Source organism: Neodiprion fabricii, chromosome 3 (assembly GCF_021155785.1).
Source record: "Neodiprion fabricii isolate iyNeoFabr1 chromosome 3, iyNeoFabr1.1, whole genome shotgun sequence".
NCBI classification, from domain to species: Eukaryota; Metazoa; Arthropoda; class Insecta; order Hymenoptera; family Diprionidae; genus Neodiprion; species Neodiprion fabricii.
The window spans coordinates 17,948,457-17,970,712 of NC_060241.1; the positions used below are offsets into that span (position 1 = coordinate 17,948,457).

General features: G+C 43.9%; 1 protein-coding gene across 3 annotated transcripts in view; it reads left to right on the forward strand.

Moving 5' to 3' along the window:
• The window catches only part of LOC124177518 (fibrillin-2-like), a 42,059-nt gene extending 19,817 nt beyond the window's left edge, over positions 1-22,242 (forward strand). For 2 of the 3 annotated variants that reach the window (XM_046559951.1, XM_046559949.1), the window contains exons 3-40: positions 6,310-6,392; positions 6,575-6,685; positions 8,905-9,072; positions 9,151-9,438; positions 9,723-9,971; positions 10,053-10,208; positions 10,292-10,570; positions 10,653-10,775; positions 10,860-11,105; positions 11,194-11,313; positions 11,533-11,748; positions 11,831-12,030; positions 12,128-12,308; positions 12,387-12,692; positions 12,763-13,104; positions 13,234-13,359; positions 13,608-13,941; positions 14,021-14,187; positions 14,271-14,602; positions 14,688-15,114; positions 15,194-15,547; positions 15,633-15,746; positions 15,879-16,037; positions 16,392-16,964; positions 17,158-17,303; positions 17,371-17,479; positions 17,571-17,849; positions 17,926-18,351; positions 18,433-18,681; positions 18,758-18,961; positions 19,054-19,179; positions 19,261-19,500; positions 19,582-19,757; positions 19,852-20,046; positions 20,190-20,294; positions 20,447-20,623; positions 20,721-20,957; positions 21,083-22,242. In XM_046559951.1, coding sequence (XP_046415907.1) covers positions 6,310-6,392; positions 6,575-6,685; positions 8,905-9,072; positions 9,151-9,438; positions 9,723-9,971; positions 10,053-10,208; positions 10,292-10,570; positions 10,653-10,775; positions 10,860-11,105; positions 11,194-11,313; positions 11,533-11,748; positions 11,831-12,030; positions 12,128-12,308; positions 12,387-12,692; positions 12,763-13,104; positions 13,234-13,359; positions 13,608-13,941; positions 14,021-14,187; positions 14,271-14,602; positions 14,688-15,114; positions 15,194-15,547; positions 15,633-15,746; positions 15,879-16,037; positions 16,392-16,964; positions 17,158-17,303; positions 17,371-17,479; positions 17,571-17,849; positions 17,926-18,351; positions 18,433-18,681; positions 18,758-18,961; positions 19,054-19,179; positions 19,261-19,500; positions 19,582-19,757; positions 19,852-20,046; positions 20,190-20,294; positions 20,447-20,623; positions 20,721-20,957; positions 21,083-21,304 — 8,545 coding nt within the window. In that variant the 3' untranslated portion in view covers positions 21,305-22,242. Of the gene's footprint in view, positions 1-6,309; positions 6,393-6,574; positions 6,686-8,904; positions 9,073-9,150; positions 9,439-9,722; positions 9,972-10,052; positions 10,209-10,291; positions 10,571-10,652; positions 10,776-10,859; positions 11,106-11,193; positions 11,314-11,532; positions 11,749-11,830; positions 12,031-12,127; positions 12,309-12,386; positions 12,693-12,762; positions 13,105-13,233; positions 13,360-13,607; positions 13,942-14,020; positions 14,188-14,270; positions 14,603-14,687; positions 15,115-15,193; positions 15,548-15,632; positions 15,747-15,878; positions 16,038-16,391; positions 16,965-17,157; positions 17,304-17,370; positions 17,480-17,570; positions 17,850-17,925; positions 18,352-18,432; positions 18,682-18,757; positions 18,962-19,053; positions 19,180-19,260; positions 19,501-19,581; positions 19,758-19,851; positions 20,047-20,189; positions 20,295-20,446; positions 20,624-20,720; positions 20,958-21,082 lie in introns of those variants that run through there. The other variant, XM_046559952.1, reaches the window with a different exon arrangement.
• The last annotated feature ends 14 nt before the right edge of the window (positions 22,243-22,256 follow it).

Genomic DNA, 22,256 nt, shown 5'->3' on the forward strand with positions numbered 1-22,256 from the left:
AATTCCTGACGATCGTCAAATGTTTTAACACCTATATTTCTGGATCTGTCAGTCGGATTACAAAATATAAATTGGTATATGAAATTAATCGGAAAGAACTGTACTTTTCAAAAAAAAGTATCTCGGGAGAATTGTGCCTCGTCTTGCATAGTGAATTCTTCGATTAAATATGTAAAATTGATGTTTCGCAAAGTATGACTTGATTCATAACTTGCAAAAAATCTCAAAAATACTTCGAGAACAAACAAACACTTTAAGCTATGGCCGATCGTGGCCTTCTCTTTCCATCTAAACTTTTTAGGCATAATTATCCTGACATATTTTTTTTGAAAAGTACATTTCTTTCCGATTAATTTCATGGACTGATATATAGATCCAGAAATATCGGCGTTTAAACTTTTGACGATCGTCAGGAATTGAAAATGTTCAAAAATATGTAAATCGAGAATGAATTGAGATAAAAATTTGAAAAAAAATCACGAGCACTTTTTTCAGTCAACCGAATATCACGAAAAATATGAAAAAAATCAAGATTAATTCATAAGTTGTTAAAAAACCCATATTTTAAGAAGTGTATACTTACAATGGCATATACCCATAACGTTTTAAAAACATTCTGATGAAACTATCGAAATGATTCGCCATGAACACGCTTTTTCATCCGTAGCAATTATTTAATACAAGTGAATGTTTTCATTGAGTTTACCGCATAGATAGGCATACACAGATTCAGGTTTTCGCGCACCTTGCAAGGAACACAAAAGATGCGTGATGCATTTATCGCTAGTTCCATATTGCGTGGCTGATACCTGCAAGTTTCTAATCAATCTCAGCATCCCATGGTGTGAATTAACGCGAAAGAATTAACGTAATGAATTTCCCTGTAGCTGCAAAATGAATGGTAAACCTTTAGCAATCACTCGACTGCAGTGTCGCTAATGGCCGATTGCTTCGAACACGTAGGTATGTGCTAACACGTACTTGATACGTACGTAAGTCGGTTTGTAAGTGCACAGAGAAGAACCTGCAGCTTCGAGATGGTTGATAAATAGTCGAAAGCTAGAAGAATAATTTAAGGGCAGGTCAACGTTAAGGAGTACGAGGTCCCTGCACAAGTATTATACACATGTAATGGCTTCTTACGATACGTGTAATGTATACATAGATACTATAGCGTATAAACGAAGAAATAAAATGAAATAGAAAAGCCTGAGAGAAGAAGTAAAGCAAAATAAAATGAACAAAAGAAAACAAAGAAAGAAAAATCGATAGATAATCGACTAGGTGGTATGATAAATCCTCTTTGCGGCTTTCTTATTTTATAATATAGTCAGTCACGCCAACATCCGTCGACGATCAAGGAACGAAGGAACGATCGAACCCGTCGTCGTTAGCGTGCTCCGAGTTAATTTCACCACGTAGGCGCCGATAATCATACCATATATGAGTAGAGATGTGACGCATACGTATTACCAGGCCATGTATACGCCACTGGTTGTTAGGGTGTTCTCTATTTGGCGTTACATCTTGTTAAGACCTTCCTTTAAATTCAACGTAGAAGCTGCAGCTTCAGCTTCCACCTAGAAACAGGTGATCGCCCAAGCCACCGCTCGATTCATGGGTACAAGATGTTCTGTCGTGTCGCGAAAACGGAACGATTGAAATTTCGACAGATTATACCAAATTTTTATTTTAAAAATACGAGTTGTCCATATCGATTTACACTCATTTCGCATACGCATTTCTTTGTTGTACAAAAATCTACCCTTTTCTGCAATTCTTCTTCTGATTTTGCTCGAGATGATTTATAAATCTGCTATTCTTCCATAATTATCTATCGTATACAAATTTCGCTGGCCTAATAGACGAGTTCTTTAATTTATTCGACGAGAAACTCGTTTCTAACAAATTTCGTTTGCATTCTTTGCTCCTTTCTGTGAAAACGTTTGAAATTCATGTTTTCAATGGACAATCTCATTTTCCCTCGTAATATTCCGATTTCCCGTTAATCTCTCTAATTTTTTACATAATAATGTGCTTTTGTTCGTGTTAAATCAGTAACGTAAAGTGTCCGAACAGTAACCGAAACTGTTTACTTTCCACTTGCATTGATTGCATTCAGTGATGACCATAATAATTGTAAATGTAAAACTTTACAAAAACATCAAAAAAGGAGAACGTATAACGACGATCTAGAAGTGCATAGAAATCACAAAGTTTTCTCCGGAAAAATACCGTTGACTTATCAAGCACTGGTTCAGAAATTTACGAAGCATTTCCATAACGAACGCAGCATCTCAACTCACAGGATTCTATAGAAACTATATTTAGCCAGCGAAATCTGCAGTTGAAATTTTCACCAGCTTGTAATTCCATGGTGACGTGTATAGCTTGAACAACCCCGTCATCTGCAGGGTTTACCCATAAACGACAATGCATTTGACCACCTCATCCGTTTAACAATACGGTATGTTATTCCATACGCTGGAACATCTCCAAAGTTTTCATCATGCGATCGACCACCCGTGGCTCACCCAAAAATTCTCATCGCTTAGGCACACGAGTGTATTCAGATAAACTTTACGTACATGTATGTGTATTTTTATTTACTCTCCTATGTACTTCGTTGCAGATGGAACTCTGTACTTGTTGCCAGAGACCGAGTCGAAACTCCATTCTGAAGTGTAAAGTGCACTTTGAGAATTCTTTCGTACTCACACGAATTGGTCGCTAGTCCCTCCCTCTCTCTCTCTCTCTCTCTCTCTCTCTTTTTCTCTCTGTGCCCTTTCCCTCTTTCTCTCTCTCCCTAGCTTTGACTGTCTCGCGCGAACGATGGTCTCAAATTGAAAGCCACTCGATCGAAGAGTGTTGAGAATCGAGGTTCAAATACGTGTTTTGACTTCTAATTTGTACAGTTCGTTCATGCTGAGCTTTAATTTTCATCTATCTATTCGGCGAAGGTGTAGCGTTAAAGCTTTTGTCTCACGCCTTCGTAACTCTTCCTGAAGCACAGGCGGAAAAAAATTTTTCCGCCGGTGTGACTGAAGGATTTTGTAATATTGGAAATCAACGACACAATTGCCTCCTGGTACTTGTAATATCCGAGTAACAGATTGCATGAAATTTGTCAATGTACGTCCTGGCTATGAATTCGTTTGAATAATATGGCATCTGAATTATGGTTATTGAAACACAATCCTGTTATCAAAAGTTCCACCTTACCCAAACTCTTACATCTTAGCAGCGGATAAGAATTTTTAGTTGGTAATACAGTACATTTTACATCTGATAAACTTTGCCTCTCGTTTGTGCAAAAATTTCAAAACGATAATCAGAAGCTGGTACAACCATGAATCGCTTATCGCAGTTTCCGTGTTTAATTTCTGTTATCTACTTTTATCTGCCATGAGAGAAGGTAGCGACAAGTCGCATACGAAATAGAGCAGGTTCCAAAAATAGTTTCTGATAAAAAAAATTTCACTTAAATTGTTAGATAACGGAATGCTTTACGTAATGAATTACCTTCCCCATTATTAACGGCCGTGGCACATAGCAGGAAAAGGAGTCTTCATCGTCATCAAGACTTATAGTTACTCTTATTTTTAGCGTAATTTAAAGTGTGCACTTTCTTCACAATCAGTCAATTTCGAGTTCACTAAATGCGTCGCTATAATTTAGATCAAATTCCTCGATATTTCTAGGGTTCAATTCATACATTATGGTTGAAGTCGAAAGGCATTCGAAAGCGCAAAAACTTCAATATTCAACTAGCACAAATAGTTTTCGAGATATCTTAAGAATTTTAAAGACCTGCATTCCTCGCATCTGGACAATTTCAAGAGGACACTGTGCCTTATGGTTTGAAGCCACACCGGAACATATGAATTGGTATAAGAAAATAAAACTTGAACCCCCAATAAATGATCGTGAATAGCGAGGCATGTCGGTCCTCAGAGATTGAATGGACAGAAGCTGACTATGGAAGCGTGGCCATGAGTAAAGTGATTGAAATTTTCCGCCCCTAAAAATATGATCGACGCGCGAAATTTGAAGAATCGAGAGATAACGCTGGGAAATAGCCGAGAAAGATCGGTACCAGCAGTATCGGAAAGCGGTGAATTAGCATTGGAAATGAAAAGTAAGTTCCGTGTGCTAATGAATGAGAGTAAGAAGGAGAAAAAGGGGAGGCTGCCAGTGGTTGCAGCTGCTTTTAATTACACGGAAGAGTCGGGTGAGAGAGGCGTGAATGAGCGCCTTGTCTCAGAGGGCCACCGATCTCACTTTTTTGCGTTTCTCATAGGCTTAACGCGACGACGTGGCTCAGGTTAAAAATAACACTAGCTGGTTGCTGCCTGGATTAATGGCTGTAATACCGATAGCTTTGTAAACAGACGAGTTAACGCGCCGACATCGTGTCCAGATGAACAATTATTGACTGCTGTGCGGTTCCGTCAGCGTTCGCTTTCTCGATCCCTCCGGAAAACGTTGACACATCCCTGCAGGAAACCAAACATTTTTACGCGTTGCGACGTCATCCATCACCATCCAGTCGCATACCTGAAGGATCAAAGTTTGAGATTAACGTCAGACTGACACTGAGAACGGGAAATCTCACTTGGGTGTCCACTGATACCCGATACAGCCAACACCCGATAGCCAATACCCCGCAACCTACTGTCAAACGCCGACGATCTCGTCAATGGACCCAACATAATACGCCTGATTGAATGCCCGTGCAGGTAAACATTCATATGTGACATCGTAAAATCAGGGATACATAACTAGGAGAATAGAGACATCGATAGATGCGTTGTATACCGATACAACTAAACGACGGTTATTCTTTCGGTTTACGCATAAGTGTTCGGTCGAGATTCTGAAAGGGTAGTTTCAGCTTTGGCAAGTCATTCAGAAAGAATAATTCTCACCAAAGTGAGACATTGATCGTACTTATGTTTCGACGTTAGGTAATGTGTTACATACAGGGTGAAGATGACAATATTCAAGAAATTACTTGTGCTTTTATCCATTCCTTATACCTGCCGAGCTCACCAGGAACCGTTAACATAATTTCCATACCGTATATGCTGCAGAAGTGGAAAATACAAGCTATGCTGAGGATCATTATTACTGTACATGATATTACAAGGCTTCAATAGCTGCATTGGAACTTATAGGAGATATGCCGTACCCGACACAATTTTCTACATTGGATTCAACGGATTACAATTGATACAAAATATTGGGATAAAATTTTAGGAACCTGACTGTGGAGTTTGATTGAGCTTAATATGCTTCTACGGTTATTTAAAACGATGAGTCTTGGGCCAGAAGATCTGCATATGCGTCAATCTGCAGAATATTTTTGGCCAATACGAATTGTCAAATTGGCTTTGAAATGAGTTGTTATCCGTTGCAAGATACTGGTATTAAATTTCATTGAATGAAGCATGATGTCCACTTCTATTTGACTGAAAATCAACACCTCAGAAATACAGTATTCTAAACCCTATCCTTTGGCCGATCACACTTAAAAATATTTTAATAAGTTTCTCCTTATAAAATTTCTGTCCCCACACCAAGTGAAATAAACATGAATGTGTGGAAAAAGCATCTAGGTATAGGGGCAATATATTTTCAGGATCTAGTTTCATCCATAATCCGTTATTTCGAAAGCGAGGAGTTGTGCCAAATAAAAGATGCATTAAAACATTCAAAAAACGTAAGACACACGGTGTCGAAGGCAATCCAATGGCCCTTTTCGTTTGAGTACGAACTTTCACGGAGAGGCTAGGCAATAGTGGTCCCTGGTCAGTTAAAATCTTTAGTTTCTTCCGGGCCCCGTAGAAACCCGGCGAATGCAATTGGTGCCCTAGGCGCACTCGCCACCCGTTAAGTACTCATATAGGACGCGCGATGTGTGAATCATCGTCCTTACTATCGCCATCCGGCGAGTGACACAATCCTACAGATCATTCGTGTATTATTTCTTCATTTTTTCCACCTTGAAAGACCCGAGAAGAAAAATGTTGCGATGATAATTCGTTCGCAATCTATGGGAAGCTGGAAGTGATTCATGTGTGCATATACAACACGCATGTTTACGAACGACTGCATTTAAAGTAGGATACGGTTTATCGCGTTGACACACATATTTTCGTCGAAGGCGCACATTCGACTCGTCAGTGCAACCAGTCACTGAATCACAATGAAATGACTCGAATTGTTGGTCGACGTACTGTCTTGCACATGATAATCAAACATTGATTACGTTGTTGAATGACAAATCCTTTTATTTGTTTGTTGCAGGCCAAACATTTGCAGGACGAGGCATACGAACTACTGTTGCCCAGGCTGGACCAAGAAGCCCGAGTCAGGCCTGTGCGTGATTCGTGAGTAATCATTCGTAGATAGATGAAAAGTGAAGAGAAAACTCAATAAACTAGAATAATACTGTTAAAACGGAGAAGTGAAGAAATAACACGATTTGCGTTGGAATAGATTTTCCAACCTACCGTCGAAATTTGAAAACGAGTACAAGTGTGCCAAGCGTTTCGTTTCTTTAATGTTTCAGCGGTGTGTTCAAGGCGATGTGGAGTACAAGGTAGATGCATAAGACCGAACATCTGTATGTGCGAGAGTGGAACAGTGGCCTCCGTCTGCAACACAGTGGGTCAACGCAAAGGTGGGTGCAAGTACTGTGACTTGCTACTTCAAACACGAAACTACCAGCTTCTATTCACGGTTCCGAGTACTGCTCACACTGACAATGTAGATTGGGTACAACCCAGTACAACTCAACTTCAAATGGAGATATGTAGCCTGTGATCCACCGTGGACGCTGATAGATAGAGGCATCGACGGAAGACATAAATACCGACAGATCAGTGATTAATCAATGAAATTTTTTCTTCTGAATCGGAGCCGTTTCATTTCGTTGGTCCTCTGCTAGGCCCGTCGAACGAGGCGGTGGCGCGTATTTCACGAATCTTTTAGATACTGTACCTTCGGCACATTGCAAAGAATACTAAAGATCGGGGTGGGACCAGGTGGACATATAAGTGATACTTGACCTGCACTCGGACTCGGTTTGCACCAAGTACATTCGATCAGATACGTAAACGAGAAGGTAGAGCAAGCAGAGAAGGGCAGGACAAGTTCGTATCTTGTTCGAGACGCCTACCAGACCGTCTGGTCTGCCTACAGAAGTCAATGCCTTCGTCGGTTCGAACCACATCAACAGGCTTACCGTAATCACGCGACGGTGACCTTTCCCTTGGGATGCCTCGTGCCATGGGATTTTTAGGGCAATGGAACTTTTGCAATTCCGGTACGAGCTGGTGAAGTGGGTTCCGCAAGCCAGCGTGTCGAGTCGGCGAGTAACGATCGCAATCGTGCGGGGGAAGTGATGAACCGCACTGCGGCTGCACCGCGTGCATTCCATTTTGAATTCAATACAGAATGAATCAGCTGATTTTCAGCTCGATATTGAACACGGCCCGATAACCATCGTCTTGTCGGAAAGCAAACAAGTCATCAGGGTCTCTCAACGCACTTGTAAGCGCCCCGTCGTTCGCTTCCATCAGCCGGTAAGCTGCGCTATTAGAACTCGTGCTGAGAACCTCACCCACCACTCGACCAAAGGGCTGATTTATCGTGCGACTACACACATGTAGGAACAGAAGCGAGCACCTTTGAGAATTCTAATAGCGTTTCACACCCTTCACGCACTGTCCATAAATTATGACGTAAGATCTACTACCTAACGGCCGATTGAGAATTTCTTTATGAGTATCTCGGCGCGTGCTTTACACATGTGTAATTTACACGCGTGATTATGTACATTGTACATATGCGGATCCCAATACTTGAGGTAGAAGGTTTGAGATAGATTTCTGTTCAAATAAATACGATATCACGAGCTTAGCTGAAATGGTAAACAGACGGGCTTCTCGTTGATTGATCTTCTCGAATGAAATATGTGTACTTCCTGTTTCCGGTACAGCCGATATGACATCGTAATGAACATTTACAAACAAATTTTTGGTATTTGACCGGTAGAGTCCGCAGAGAAGGTTGTCCGTCTTGTAGAAATGGCTGTTTCCTTCGTCAGATAATAACACGCGATATCATCGAATGGATCTCTACACTCCCAAATCACTCCCATTACAAGTAGTCCCGTGTGAATAGTATTAGACAAATCTAAATACCGTGTATACGTGTCAGAAGGCTATACAATTTCTTGTTTTAATTTGGAAGGCCCTACGAATGTTTCAAAATTTCAAGAAGCTATTTGAACATTTTTATCGAGTGAGAATATGGGAATTCAATTTAATGTCTCTAATCAGAAACCCTAAACTTAGCCGTAGGTTCAGAGTTTTACTTCTCGGAGTATAAATCAAACAGCAACAAATAATTAGCATCCGCCCAGTTGTAATTAGACTTCGTAAACGCGTTTTAATGTACCTACTTCACACACGCATCAGAGGGATGGAGTATACGTGCGTTGATCTACCGGGTGCAGTTCAAAGTTAGAGACGGTTGTGTGGGTGGGTCGGAGGTGTGCGTCCATTGGCGTAAGTAGTGCATACTTAAAAGAGCACCTGTGAACGGGCTGGAATGCCCACGGGACGGACACGATCTGATTATCTATACGTACAGTGATTACGGCAATGCAGGCCGTCTATCTTGAGCAAGAGTATGAGCTCCCCGGGGATTCCGTCGTAGACAATCGAGGTTTTTAATCGTTCTAGATTACCGCGAAGTATGCCCTCGATGCAACGGGTTTTTTACTCCCGTGCTTGGAACAGTGCCTTGATAGTTTCGAAAAGTATAAACGTATGCCTACTAAATGAATCAGAATCTAGTCTTCCATCAGTACCCAAAGTGAAACTTTGTTCGAAGGTCCATACACCGTCTACGAGAACGGGGATGGAAACAGAAACGGTATTATCGGCAGCGGTAATCAACGTGGAGAAGGTGGCTCTTGCAAAGCCCAGTGCATCCATGGTAACTGCGTGGACGGCAGCTGCCAGTGCAGACCAGGGTACCAGGGTGAATTTTGCAGCGAACGTGAGTTGAAGACATGCTTGATGCGTCGAGAGAGAAATTCCGCACTGCAGCCGCACACTCACCACCATTACTTTTCAGCAATTTGCAGAGAACCGTGCCTGAATCAGGGCCGATGCATTGGGCCCGATCGGTGCGCTTGCATCTACGGTTACACGGGCCGTCGGTGCGAGACCGACTACAGAACTGGACCCTGTTTCACGAAGGTAAGAAATGGTCAATGTCTCGCCAGTCTTCGCGGCGTTGTGTGCACTCGACAATTGTGTTGCGCAACTGTCGGCAAAGGATGGGGTCATCCCTGCGAACGGTGTCCAATAAGACTTGAATGCGAACCTGGATACCTCAAGACAAACCAGGGAAAATGCATTGGTAAGTACTGAAGATGAAGAATAAAACATTCCGGAAGTTTCATGTAGAAGAACGCAGTCTAGTGTGGGAAGGTTTTTTTGTTAAGTTTCGATAAAACTGAAAATTACCTTCGATCAGAGAAACGTTTGTAGATGAAGGTATTATTTAAGTATTCCAAAGCAGATGATATATGAATAATTCGCATCAAACCGAGCACTTTTGAATCTGTTGTTCAAACTAATTGATGAGTGGTTAATGCCTCGTGATATTTCTGCGACATACACTGTTCTTTTGTACCCTAATAGACATCGATGAGTGTGAGGCGATTCCGGGACTCTGCGAGGGCGGTAAGTGCGTCAACACCCTAGGTTCGTTTACTTGCGAGTGTCCCCAGGGTCAAGTGAGAAACGAAGAAACTAATGCCTGCGAGGATGAAGACGAGTGTCTTCATGAAGGGATATGTACTGACGGACGATGCGTCAATACTGAAGGTGGATTCTACTGTCTCTGTAATCCTGGATTTATTCAGAGTCAGGATCAGCAGTATTGCATCGGTGAGTAGACCTGCACTTTGACGGTCTATTGATTTTCGCCTGTGATCCTGTTCCGTGCGAATGTCCTAACATTTTTCACAGACGGACGTCAGGGCCTCTGCTACACGGCGGTGAACAGAAATGGCCAGTGTAAGAATCGGCTCGAGATTAGACTCAGTAAGCAGGACTGTTGTTGCGGTAAAAACATGGGCCGAGGCTGGGGTGACTTATGCTACAAGTGCCCAGCAGAGGGAAGTGGTTGGTTATATTCCATACAGACCTAATTGTTCTGACGCGGATCTTGCAATTATAAAATCACATCTTAACTTTCAAACTGACAGACGAGCACAGGAAGCTGTGCCAGGAGTCGGCGAAGTACACACTCGACGAGTGCGCGATTAGACCAGGGATATGCGGAAATGGTAAATGCACTGACAAGACGGATGGATACGAGTGCCAGTGCTTTCCAGGATATGAGAACAAGAGGGGCAGCTGCGTGGACATCGACGAATGTCGTTTGGGGAAGTGCAAAGGAGGAAACTGTGTTAACTTACCTGGAAAATTCGAGTGTCATTGTCCTCCCGGGTTCGTCGTATCAGGCGATAATGAATACTGCACAGGTCAGTAACGGAAGCATGGTTGATTGGCCGGTAAATAAATAATGAATGACGGAATTGCATCATCATATTTCCTGGCTTCCAGATCACGACGAGTGCCAAGATACGGGCATGTGTGCAAACGGTCGGTGCATAAACATGGACGGATCTCACAAGTGCGAGTGTAACGACGGCTACTCATTGTCACCAGGGCAAAATGCATGTGCGGGTAAGTTACGTTGATCGATTCGTTCATCAGAGCATGAAGAAAAATCCAAATGAAACCTATTCACGCATTGTTTGTACATTACAGATATCGACGAGTGCCTGGATAACCCAAGGATCTGTCTTAACGGAAGATGCGAGAACACGCAAGGGTCATATCACTGTGTTTGTCAACCCGGCTTCACCGCATCAAGAGACAACACCTTCTGCGTGGATATGGACGAGTGTGTGTCGGGGATGTGCGATAACGGGAAATGCGTTAATATGGAGGGTTCTTTCAAGTGCGTCTGCGACCCTGGCTTCCGCCTTGGACCCGATCACAGGCACTGCATCGGTAAGCAAATCGGGAGTCGTTGTTCATTATCTGATACCGTATTTTTGGTGACGTTCACGGCACTGATAACCCTGACATGTTGTTGCAGATATCGACGAGTGTCAGAGCCAGCCATGCCACAACGGCCGTTGCGTGAATACTCCTGGAAGTTTCTGGTGCGAATGCCACGTTGGTTTCAACCTTGGTCCCGAGGGAAGGTCTTGTCTGGGTACGTATTCAGTTTACTCCCTCATGGAAGAGAACCCTCCGCTTGGGTGTCAATTAGCTCCCTCAATTTTTTTCTTATGGGAATTTAGCATTATCTATGAATGGGGGTGCGAATTGCGCCCAATTTGGTGTTTTTCAATGAGTGTTGAAGCTCTCGACTCCCGTGTCCACTATGCCTCACACCTTCCGCCGAGAGACAACCGTAATTATCTTCCCACAGACACACGAAGAGATTTGTGTTACTCCCAGTACAGGGACGGCCAGTGCTCAAATCCAACCTCCACTGCTGTCACCAGATCCAGCTGCTGCTGCTGTACGGTTATACTTGGTCAGCCAATGGCTTGGGGTAGCAATTGCCAGCCGTGTCCTGTCCCGGGCACGAGCGAGTTTGATGCTCTCTGTCCCCATGGATCAGGGATGACGTACAATGGCGACGGTAAGTCTTAATCGTAGATCAACAATATAGATGGCAGAGGTCAGTTGCCAAAGATATACCCTGTAGACTTGCCGAATTTCAGACATAAACGAGTGTGCCCTGAATCCGAATATTTGTGTGAACGGTGGCTGCGAAAACCTGATGGGAACGCATCGCTGCATATGTGACACTGGCTATGAAGTAGATGCAGCGGGCAAACTATGCACGGACATTGATGAATGCGCGTTGGAAGAAACTCTCTGCAGTGGCGGGCAATGCCGAAACACCCCAGGAAGTTTTCAGGTATAAGAGAATGCGCTAAATATTGTCATTCCTGATCCACGAACGATCAATGAGCAGCACCCACGAATCTGATAGTCAATATCTAATCCTAATACAGTGCACCTGTCCAACTGGCACCAGGCTGAACACCTACAACCAGATGTGCGAGGACGTTGATGAGTGCCTGGAACTCGGACCCGATGCTTGCATCAATGGCATCTGTATCAACGGTCAGGGATCATACGAGTGTATGTGCAGTCCCGGATATATACTCGACAACACTGGACACATATGCATAGGTTCGTGCTCCTCACTTTCTGACAGTACGTAGCGAAGTTCGAACGTTTTACCCTTGAACGCCGCGCTTTATCGCCCAGATAACAGAAAAGGCACCTGCTGGACAAAGATGGTTCATGGACGGTGCGAGAACAACCTTCCACGTCTTACCCTGAGGTCAGAGTGCTGCTGTTCGGTCGGTCTAGCCTGGGGAAGTCCGTGTGAGAAGTGCGATCACTCTCTGTGCGAGTGCTCCGTAGGCTACGCGAAGGTTGACGGAAAGTCATGCACCGACGTCAACGAGTGTGAACTTAATGCTGGCATATGCAAAGGCGGTGGAACATGCGTCAACACCGACGGTTCTTACCGGTGCGAATGCCCGCCGGGTCTCACCCTCGACACCACGCGTGAGTTAGAAAGACCACTCTTCCCCCAAAATGAATAGTCAATAAAGATTCGACATTATATTTTTTCCAGAAACAACTTGCATTGACACCAGAGAAGAGTCCTGCTACACAGAGTACAGACACGGGCAGTGCTTAAACTCGATCGAGGGACGATTCTCTCGGAGTCTTTGCTGCTGCTCTGTAGGTCGAGCATGGGGTACCGATAAGTGCGAGGCCTGCCCCAAGCCCGGGTCGCAGGCGCGAGCTGAGCTGTGTCCTAAGGGTCCCGGCTTTGGCGAACGGAAGGATATTAATGAGTGCACTGAATTCCCCAACATGTGTGTGAACGGCAGGTGCAAAAACACCATTGGCAGTTATAGCTGTAGGTGTAACCAGGGGTACGCACTCGACGAAAACGGAATAAGATGCGTAGGTGGGTAAGATGAACTTTATGATTGAGGGGGGAGGGTTATGTCATCCTCGGGTGTGAAGTATTGTGATCGATATTAATCGTGGACTCCTGTTTCTTTTTTTCTTTTTTCTCACGATCTTACATGTACAGATATTGATGAATGCAGTATCATGCACGGCGTGTGTGGTAACGGCACCTGTCGCAACACCCAGGGAAATTTCCAGTGCGATTGCTATCCTGGCTACCAGAGTAGCGAAATTATGAAAATATGCATGGGTAAGATAACGATCATGTAAAGAACCATCTTTAAACGCTTGCTCGATCACTTTTGGATTAACATCCCATTACATGAATTACGAATAATGATGCATGGAATCAATGGTTATTTTCACGTTCACCGAGAAAGTGCGAAACACACGACTCGACGAATAACACGACAAAGTCTTACCAAAAAATAATCATCAGCTAAACATATAACAACTGAAATACCATAATAAAGAAGGAGTGGCACTAATCGATTGCAGATATAAACGAGTGCGAAACAACACCGGGATTGTGCCGAGGAGGTACGTGCGTTAATACGGAGGGAAGCTTCAAGTGTGTATGTCCGCCGGGACACGAACTTGCTCCCGATAAAGAATCCTGCAAGGATATAGACGAGTGTTCCAGGACCAGTGGTATATGTTCAAATGGCGTGTGCGAGAACATGATGGGAACTTATCAATGTGTTTGCGATGAAGGATATCAACAAACTGGGCTGAAGTCCCATTGCGAGGACATTGACGAGTGCTCCGCAACTAATGGAGGATGCGAAAACATCTGCCTCAACACACCCGGTAGCTTCTCATGCTCTTGCAGGTATACGGACATGTTTATTTCTTTGTCGAGTATACCGTTAGTACATGGCAACTGATCAATCATTTCGAATGTTAAACAGCACCGGATTCGCGTTGAATCTTGATGGACGCTCATGCACAGACGTAGACGAATGCAAAGGAAATATGAGGATTTGTAACGGTGGAAAATGCATGAACACTTTGGGCAGCTACACGTGCACGTGTACAGATGGATTGCTGCCCGGTAGCGATGGAACTTCCTGCATCGGTAGGATCTGAAAAAATAGTGATAAGCTAAGCTGCTATTCACTCATAAAGATAATCCAATTGTTGAATAAAACATTTTTGCAGACGTTGACGAGTGCGTGTCGCAGCCCCACGTTTGCGGTTATGGTCAATGCGATAACACGATCGGTTCATACAACTGCCGTTGCGAGGAGGGATATTCCGTAAAGCCGGATAATGCTAGAGAAGGGTGCACAGATGACGATGAGTGCATGCTTGATGCGTACACCTGTAGTGAGTTTGCCGACTGCCAAAATACTCAGGGATCTTACTCGTGCACGTGTCAGGAAGGTTTTGCCGGGAACGGGGTTGAGTGCAGGGACATAAACGAATGTCTGACTAACAACGGGGGTTGCGACGCAAACGCTCAGTGCATCAACACCGAGGGGTCATTCAAGGTTGGAATTGCGTAATGATGGAGCAGCAGGAGAGTGAAGATCGAACAACTGATAAGTCGACTAAATTAATGGTTGATTTTTCCAGTGCGTGTGCGATGCTGGATTCAAGGGCGACGGTCATTCCTGCAAGGATTTGGACGAATGTTCGAATGACTCAACACTTTGCGAAAACGGCCACTGCCTCAATTACCCCGGTTCTTTCCGGTGCGAGTGCGAGATGGGATTCATGCACCCTGACGAGAACAACGAGCAGGCCTGTGTCGACATTGACGAGTGCGATTTGTTCAACAATCTTTGCGTGTATGGTAAATGTGAGAACATATTCAGCATGTTCCGTTGTGAATGTGACGATGGCTACAAGCTCGACAGCTCTGGAGGGAACTGCACTGACATCGATGAGTGCGAAAGTCCTCAGTCCTGCCAGTACGGTACCTGCATCAACACTGACGGCAAATATCTCTGCGAGTGTCCTGCTAATCATGAGCTGGTCGAGGCCGGAAACGCTTGCGTAGGTAGGTAGCGTAATGTGAAGGTTTGGATCTAAGGAAATCCTGACCCCCGAGCTCTACGAATTTCTCGTTTTTTCTGCAGATAGAAGAATTTCCTCGTGTTTCACTGGATACGAAGTTGGCAGTAACAGGCCTCAGTGCATTTTTGACATGTCAGCTGCTGTAACTAAGGCGACCTGCTGCTGCAGTGTGGGAACTGCTTGGGGCAATCGATGTGAGGCTTGTCCCGAATTTGGAAGTGCGGAGTACAACGAGCTCTGCCCAAGTGGTCCTGGTTATCGACCAAACTCCATCACCGTCATTATGGAGGACATAAACGAGTGTGAAGAACACGATAACATTTGTCAGAATGGCCACTGCACAAACACATTTGGAAGCTTTATGTGCTCCTGCGACGAAGGTTACGAACTCGATCATACCAAAACGAACTGCATTGGTAAGATTGTTTGACTTGTAGTGACTTACAGGCTGAGTACCAAGCTATACATATACTGTTAACACATGATATTTTCGTATTTCAGACGTTGACGAGTGTAGTCGACATCCTGATATATGTGGCGTTGGACGTTGCATCAACGATCAGGGAAAATATCACTGCGAATGTCCCGACGGTTACATGCCGATGCCTGGAGGAAGTGAGTATTATTAGCAGCAATAGTCCATTTTTCGTTCGATAATTAAAAATTACATGGATAAGCCGATATTCTTATCACAACAACGTCATACTTCCGTCATAACGGCGTATTTACGCGCAAATTATTTCACAGAGGAGTGCGTTGATATGAGGAGAGAGAGGTGCTATACAAGCTTCGAGTCCGGAACCTGCGACCATCCCATGATGCGACCACAAACTCGAATGTTGTGCTGTTGTTCAATTGGTGCAGCGTGGGGCAGTCCTTGTGAAAGATGCCCTCGTAAGGGAACTCGTAAGTTCTCAAGCTATGCTCAAACATAATAAAGGTTTTCCACCACGTAGTTGGGAAGTTCGATTTTCGAAATCTGTGGAACACGCGTCAATGAGCATAAGTGATCTAACTCCAATTTTATGAGCTGTCAGGCACCTTTGTTCCTCCTCAAATCGAATTTTTCTTGATAGGTGTTAAAAAAAAAATAGCGTTTGTCACGCATACGGGTGGGCGATATCTGACTAGTGTGATTATCATCGCAGCAGTCGCCTTTGCCGCTTATCAGAAATCAGCCGCCTTTCGTATTTGCAACACAATATACTAATTTCTTAATTTTACATACTGCCTTATCAACCAATGATCCGACTTCTGCAGAGGAATACGTAACGCTTTGCGGCCGGGAGCCTGGACAGATCAAGAACCCGATAACTAACCACACGGTTGAGATCGATGAGTGTTCCCTGATGCCTACGATGTGTTCTCATGGTCGGTGTCTGAACACTCCAGGAAGTTTTGAGTGCCAGTGCAAGCTTGGTTATATTTATGACGAGGACTCACATCAGTGCATAGACGAGAACGAGTGTCAACAGGTTCCGAGCCCTTGCCGCGGTAACGCTCAGTGCATTAACGAGCAGGGTTTATACAAGTGTCTCTGTCCGGCCGGATACAAACTTGGGATCGATCAGAGAGACTGCGTTGATATCGACGAGTGCTACGAGAACCCCGGCGTTTGCAGTAACGGGGTATGCAAAAACCTGCAGGGTAGTTTCCAGTGCGCTTGCAATCAAGGGTTCCAGCTCACCCGAGACAGGGACTCTTGCGTTGATATTGACGAGTGCAAGCGCAGTCAGAACGTATGTAACAATGGATCGTGCATTAACACTCTTGGAAGTTACAAATGTTTCTGTTACGAGGGATTTAAGCTTGGTCCTAACAATGACTGTGAGGGTAAGTGGTATTTGGGTATCGCTACCAGATTAAATTTCGCAGTTTGAGTTCAGATACTTCGAATATGAAACAATGGTAGGTTAATGATCATCAGCAAAGACAATCGGCAGTATGCCGCTCGAATTTGTAGTATGTAACTATATCGTTAAAGCTGAGATTAAAAAACTGAAAATGAATTCCTTGGGTTTTTCAGACGTCGACGAGTGCAGAATTATGCCATTCCTGTGTCGAAATGGAAGGTGTCGTAACACGGTCGGTTCATTCAGTTGCGAATGCGCTGACGGCTACGTCTTAGCGCAGGAAAAACAACACTGCCGAGATATCGACGAATGTCGCGAGGTAAGAATTTCAATTTCATCGTGGCGATGGCATGACGTGATTAAATTAAATATTCATCTAATTTCAGGTGTCAGATCTGTGCCCACAGCCAGGAAGATGTCAAAACCTTATGGGTTCTTATGTCTGCCACTGTCCACCGGGATACGAGCTCGATGAAACGAAGAAGAGCTGCCTCGGTTCGTATTCATTCATCTCGCTGATTATTACTCTGCAATATTGTGCGTACGCGCTTGTCTTTATAATTGTTCATACTCACCCTAATCATAGACATTGACGAATGCGCCGAGTCGGAGGATTTCTGTGAAAACGGCCGATGCATCAACACCGAGGGAGGTGTAATCTGTGAATGTCCAGTGGGGTATCAGCTCAGCGAGAAGATCGACTCTATGAGGTGTATCGACGTTCGGGAGGAGCGGTGCTACGATGTTTTCAGTAGAGGTCAATGCTTGGAACCTCGCGAGGGAGGAATTACAAAGAAGCACTGTTGCTGCACAATGGCAATGGCGTGGGGCCGTTACTGCGAAGAATGCCCCATAGAAGGAACTGGTTAGTAATACCGGCATTCGAGATACGTACGATAAATCAGAGGCGTATCTCTTATACAACATGATTTGAATTCCAGAGGAGTTTCAGAGATTGTGTCCTGAGGGTCCAGGCCGGGACGACCTTGGGATTGACCTCAATGAGTGTCTCTTCATGCCAGATGCCTGTGTCGGTGGTGATTGCATCAACACTGATGGGTCATTTAGGTGTGAGTGTCCACCTGGGTACGTGCTCGATGCCTCCGGAAAGAAGTGCATCGATGACAACGAATGCCTCAATGTCCAGAATATTTGTGGCAACGGCACCTGCACCAATGTTGACGGAGGTTTCGAATGCTCCTGCAATGAAGGATTCACACCTGGACCCAATCAAGTATGTGAGGACATAAACGAATGCCTGGAATTGGGAAACCAATGCGCATTCAGATGCCACAACGTCCCAGGATCGTTCCGATGCATATGTCCCTATGGATACGCTCTTGCCGCTGATGGTCTCCACTGTATTGGTAAGGCTGTAATACGTGCTTACTTCAATCAACAACGACGAGTCGTATTTGTAAAGTAATACAAGCAACGGTATATTTTAGACGTGGACGAGTGCACTACCCCGGCAAACAATTGCAGATTTGAATGTAAGAATCTGATTGGAACATTTATATGCATCTGCCCACCCGGATACCAAAAAATCGGAATGACAGATGAGTGCAAGGATATAAATGAGTGCGCGATAAATTCTGGACTTTGCCGTCACGGATACTGTCGCAATATCGATGGTGGGTATCGCTGCGACTGCTGGGAAGGATTTGAGCTGAGTCACGATGGAAAGTCCTGTATTGGTAGGTGGTGATCAATTAATGTACTCAATAATTGATTTGACTTGAGAATGCTAATGAAATTGACTCTCCTGGCTAGATCGCAGATCCGGCTATTGCTTCCAACAAACAATTGGGGGTCGTTGCGTAACACGAACATTTGACCAGCCAAAGGTCACTAAGGCCGATTGTTGTTGCACCATGGGAGCCGCTTGGGGATCACATTGCGAGATGTGTCCATCACGTGACTTGGATGACTATAACGAACTCTGCCTCGAAAAAGGATATTCGGTGGACGGTCAAGGTATACATAATGCGAACATAGTAATTATACACAGGTCTGAATGTTTGCGGAAAATAATAGCAAGTGGTATTATTTAACGTATCAACTTTTAGACATTGACGAGTGCAGAACGATCCCTGATCTCTGCAGAAATGGAATGTGTATAAACACCCTCGGATCGTACAGATGCATATGCAACAAGGGATATAAACCGGTTGGATCGGGAACACATTGCGTCGGTAAGACAATCAATCTCATGGTTATTCATGAGTGGAAACCATCATTAATTCGGCATTACAGAACCATAACTCACCTTTCAGACATAAACGAGTGCGAGCTGAGTTCGAAGCCGTGCAGATACAACTGCCAGAACACAGAAGGAGGCTTTATATGCTCGTGTCCTGTCGGTTTCATCCTGAATCCGGACGGCGTGAGCTGTCGAGACTTGGACGAATGCGCAACTGGGAATCACCTTTGTCAACAAGAATGCATCAATACCCAGGGCAGCTACACGTGCGGATGTCGAGAAGGGTACACCCAGCACGGAGACAGTTGCCACGGTGAGAAAATTCGACTTACTAAAGTTTTACGTCAAGCTCTTTAATTTATGTGACACGTCAAACCGAACTGCCCGTTTCCAGACATTGACGAGTGTACAGAAATACCCGGCACCTGTCCGAAACCAGGTAACTGCGTCAACACTCTCGGCAGCTTCCGATGCATATGCCCTAGGGGTTTCAAACTTGACAACACCGGCACCTTGTGTTCCGACACTAATGAATGCGCCGACGACTCAAGCTGCGAACATGGCTGCCAGGTAACGTTAAATTGTCTTTTTCATCACCTACAATCAGCCTGTATCTTATCATATACCACAAGTAAACATGGGCTTGTCCTTACGACTTTTGCAGAACCTCATGGGCAGCTACCGATGCGGTTGTCCTGAAGGATTTGTTCAGCACCTCTACTATAACCAGTGTATTGATGAAAATGAATGCAGCGGGTCACCGTGCGGTGACAATGCCTGCATAAATACAATTGGCAGCTACCGCTGTGGATGTCCTGATGGCTATCAATTTGACAATAGTATGCAGGTTTGCGTTCAGGTAAGAAATGCTGAAATGCTCAAGTTTTCAGTATCGTTGCTGTTATACGATAGCTTTACGACGACTTCACTTATCCCAATAATCAAGTATTAAAAAAAAAACAGGTAGTCCCAAATAACTACTGACAATTTTCACAACCACAGGTAAGCGCTGGGTGCGCTGGAAGTCCATGTTCGTTCGGTTGCGTACCGAACGGTGCAAACGGATTCACTTGTAGCTGCCCAACCGGGTACCAACGAATTGGCCAGGTATGATTCTTACGTGTAGCAGTGTATTATTTGGTTCGTCAGCATTACCTTCACAAAAATTTGCAAGATACAAGTCAGTGCTGGCTTGAACCGAAAAGTTCTGCACCGACTTATACATGCGTTTTTCATTGTAAGATCAATTTCTTTTACAGGGTCATTGCCTGTCAACGATAAATCCCCTCGCTCCAGTTGGCGGCGTAGGTGTTGGTGGTATTAGTTATGGCGAGGATATTGGCAATGTACCAACGTATCCAATCAATCCTGATCCTTACCACATACCGCCATCCGACGATAAGATAATATCAACAGAGGGATGTTTCTCATGCAAGGTATATGCTGCTGAGCGATTAACTTCAGTTTAAGTGATCGTGATAACACGGTGGATAAAATACTGAATTTTACATCACACGACTGATATGCCTTTAGGTGAATGGTAACGGGGGAAGACACCGAAGGGGTGCTCGAGGCAGGTCGATGGCACGGTACAATGGAACGTCGGACATGCAAGAATTGATCACCAAGATAAGAACAAGCAAATCTCTGTCGAGGAAGCGATCGCGCAAAGTGAAACGACACCATCACGGAGAGGAACACGTCCTGAAGATCAGTCTTCAACAGACGAAACATAGAATGAGAATAATCAAGCTTCAGCCAGCCGTGAAGGTTAGTCATATTCATTTGCATTCAAACGAAAAGGACCAACATTTCTTCAAATTGCAACAAAACACATTTTTAAAAATTTTGAACTAAGTTTTATCATTTCTTTATATGCATAACCGCTGTTGCAGCATAAGGACATCGAGTACACGGTGACTCGTGGTAACGACAAGAACCAGTTTGAGATCGTGAAGAGGCACGGAGTGTGGGCACTGCATTTCCGGAAGCGTATGAAATCGGCGGGTCATTTCCTAGTCGAAATACACGGTCGTCCAGCGAATGGTTCGATAGGGGAAAATGAGATATGGGAAAAGCCATTAACCTTCAGGGTACACCTGATAGTGACCAAGTAGCATCCCACTTGGGTTTAAAAAATGATTAACGTTCGGCACTATTTGAGACGTTGTCTTGATCCTCGCGCATAGGTTTATTATCGCACGGGTTCGCATTTCGTGCGAAAAAATTCATCGGCTTCAAGAAGCTTGTTAACCTGCTTTTCGGCGGTGAAAATTTATCCCCGGCTGCGGGTAATGCGACGAGATCCTGTATTATTAATTAGCTAGAGGATTTCATTACTTTACATTCAGTACAGTATTGACTTTGCCTCTTCGCCTTTTCGATGCAAAGCCGATATTGCACAAAATAGTGGTAATAATAGCAATTATAATGATAATAATGATAATAATAATAGCTAAAGTAATACTATAATAATCGTTGTGTAATGATAAAAGTTCACGCATATAATTAATATCAACAGTGCCTATACCTACCTATATAAGGATAATTAAATATTACTTATACATGTATGCATAATAACGGTAACGAAAATCACATGATAGCGATAACAGTAGTAACTAGATTAGTATACTTTTCACCTCTGAGCCTATAATAAAACAAGCGCTTAATTTTGCAATTGTTGTATCGAAACCGTGCTGCGGTATAGCAACGAACTTGGAATCGATAGAGCAGGAAGCAAAAATATCTACAATAGAACCCAAAAGATCAATCAGTCATTTAATGGAAACTGTACACCAATATTGAAACGTAGAAAACTTCGTGTAAGCTGTCGAATAAGTCTTATTGGAGTAATATATTTTTTCCCAACACTTTATTACCATGGTCAAATTTGTTTATATTTCACACCACAGAGAGCACGCGACAAAATGCTTCTTTAAATCGGCAAACTGATTGTTTACCTTGATTTATTAAAAAAAAAAAAAAACTGCTGTTGGATATTCCAATAAATCGTCAAGCTTTGTGCAATTATTAAAAATACACACGTATTTTTATCCGAGAAAGTAGCTT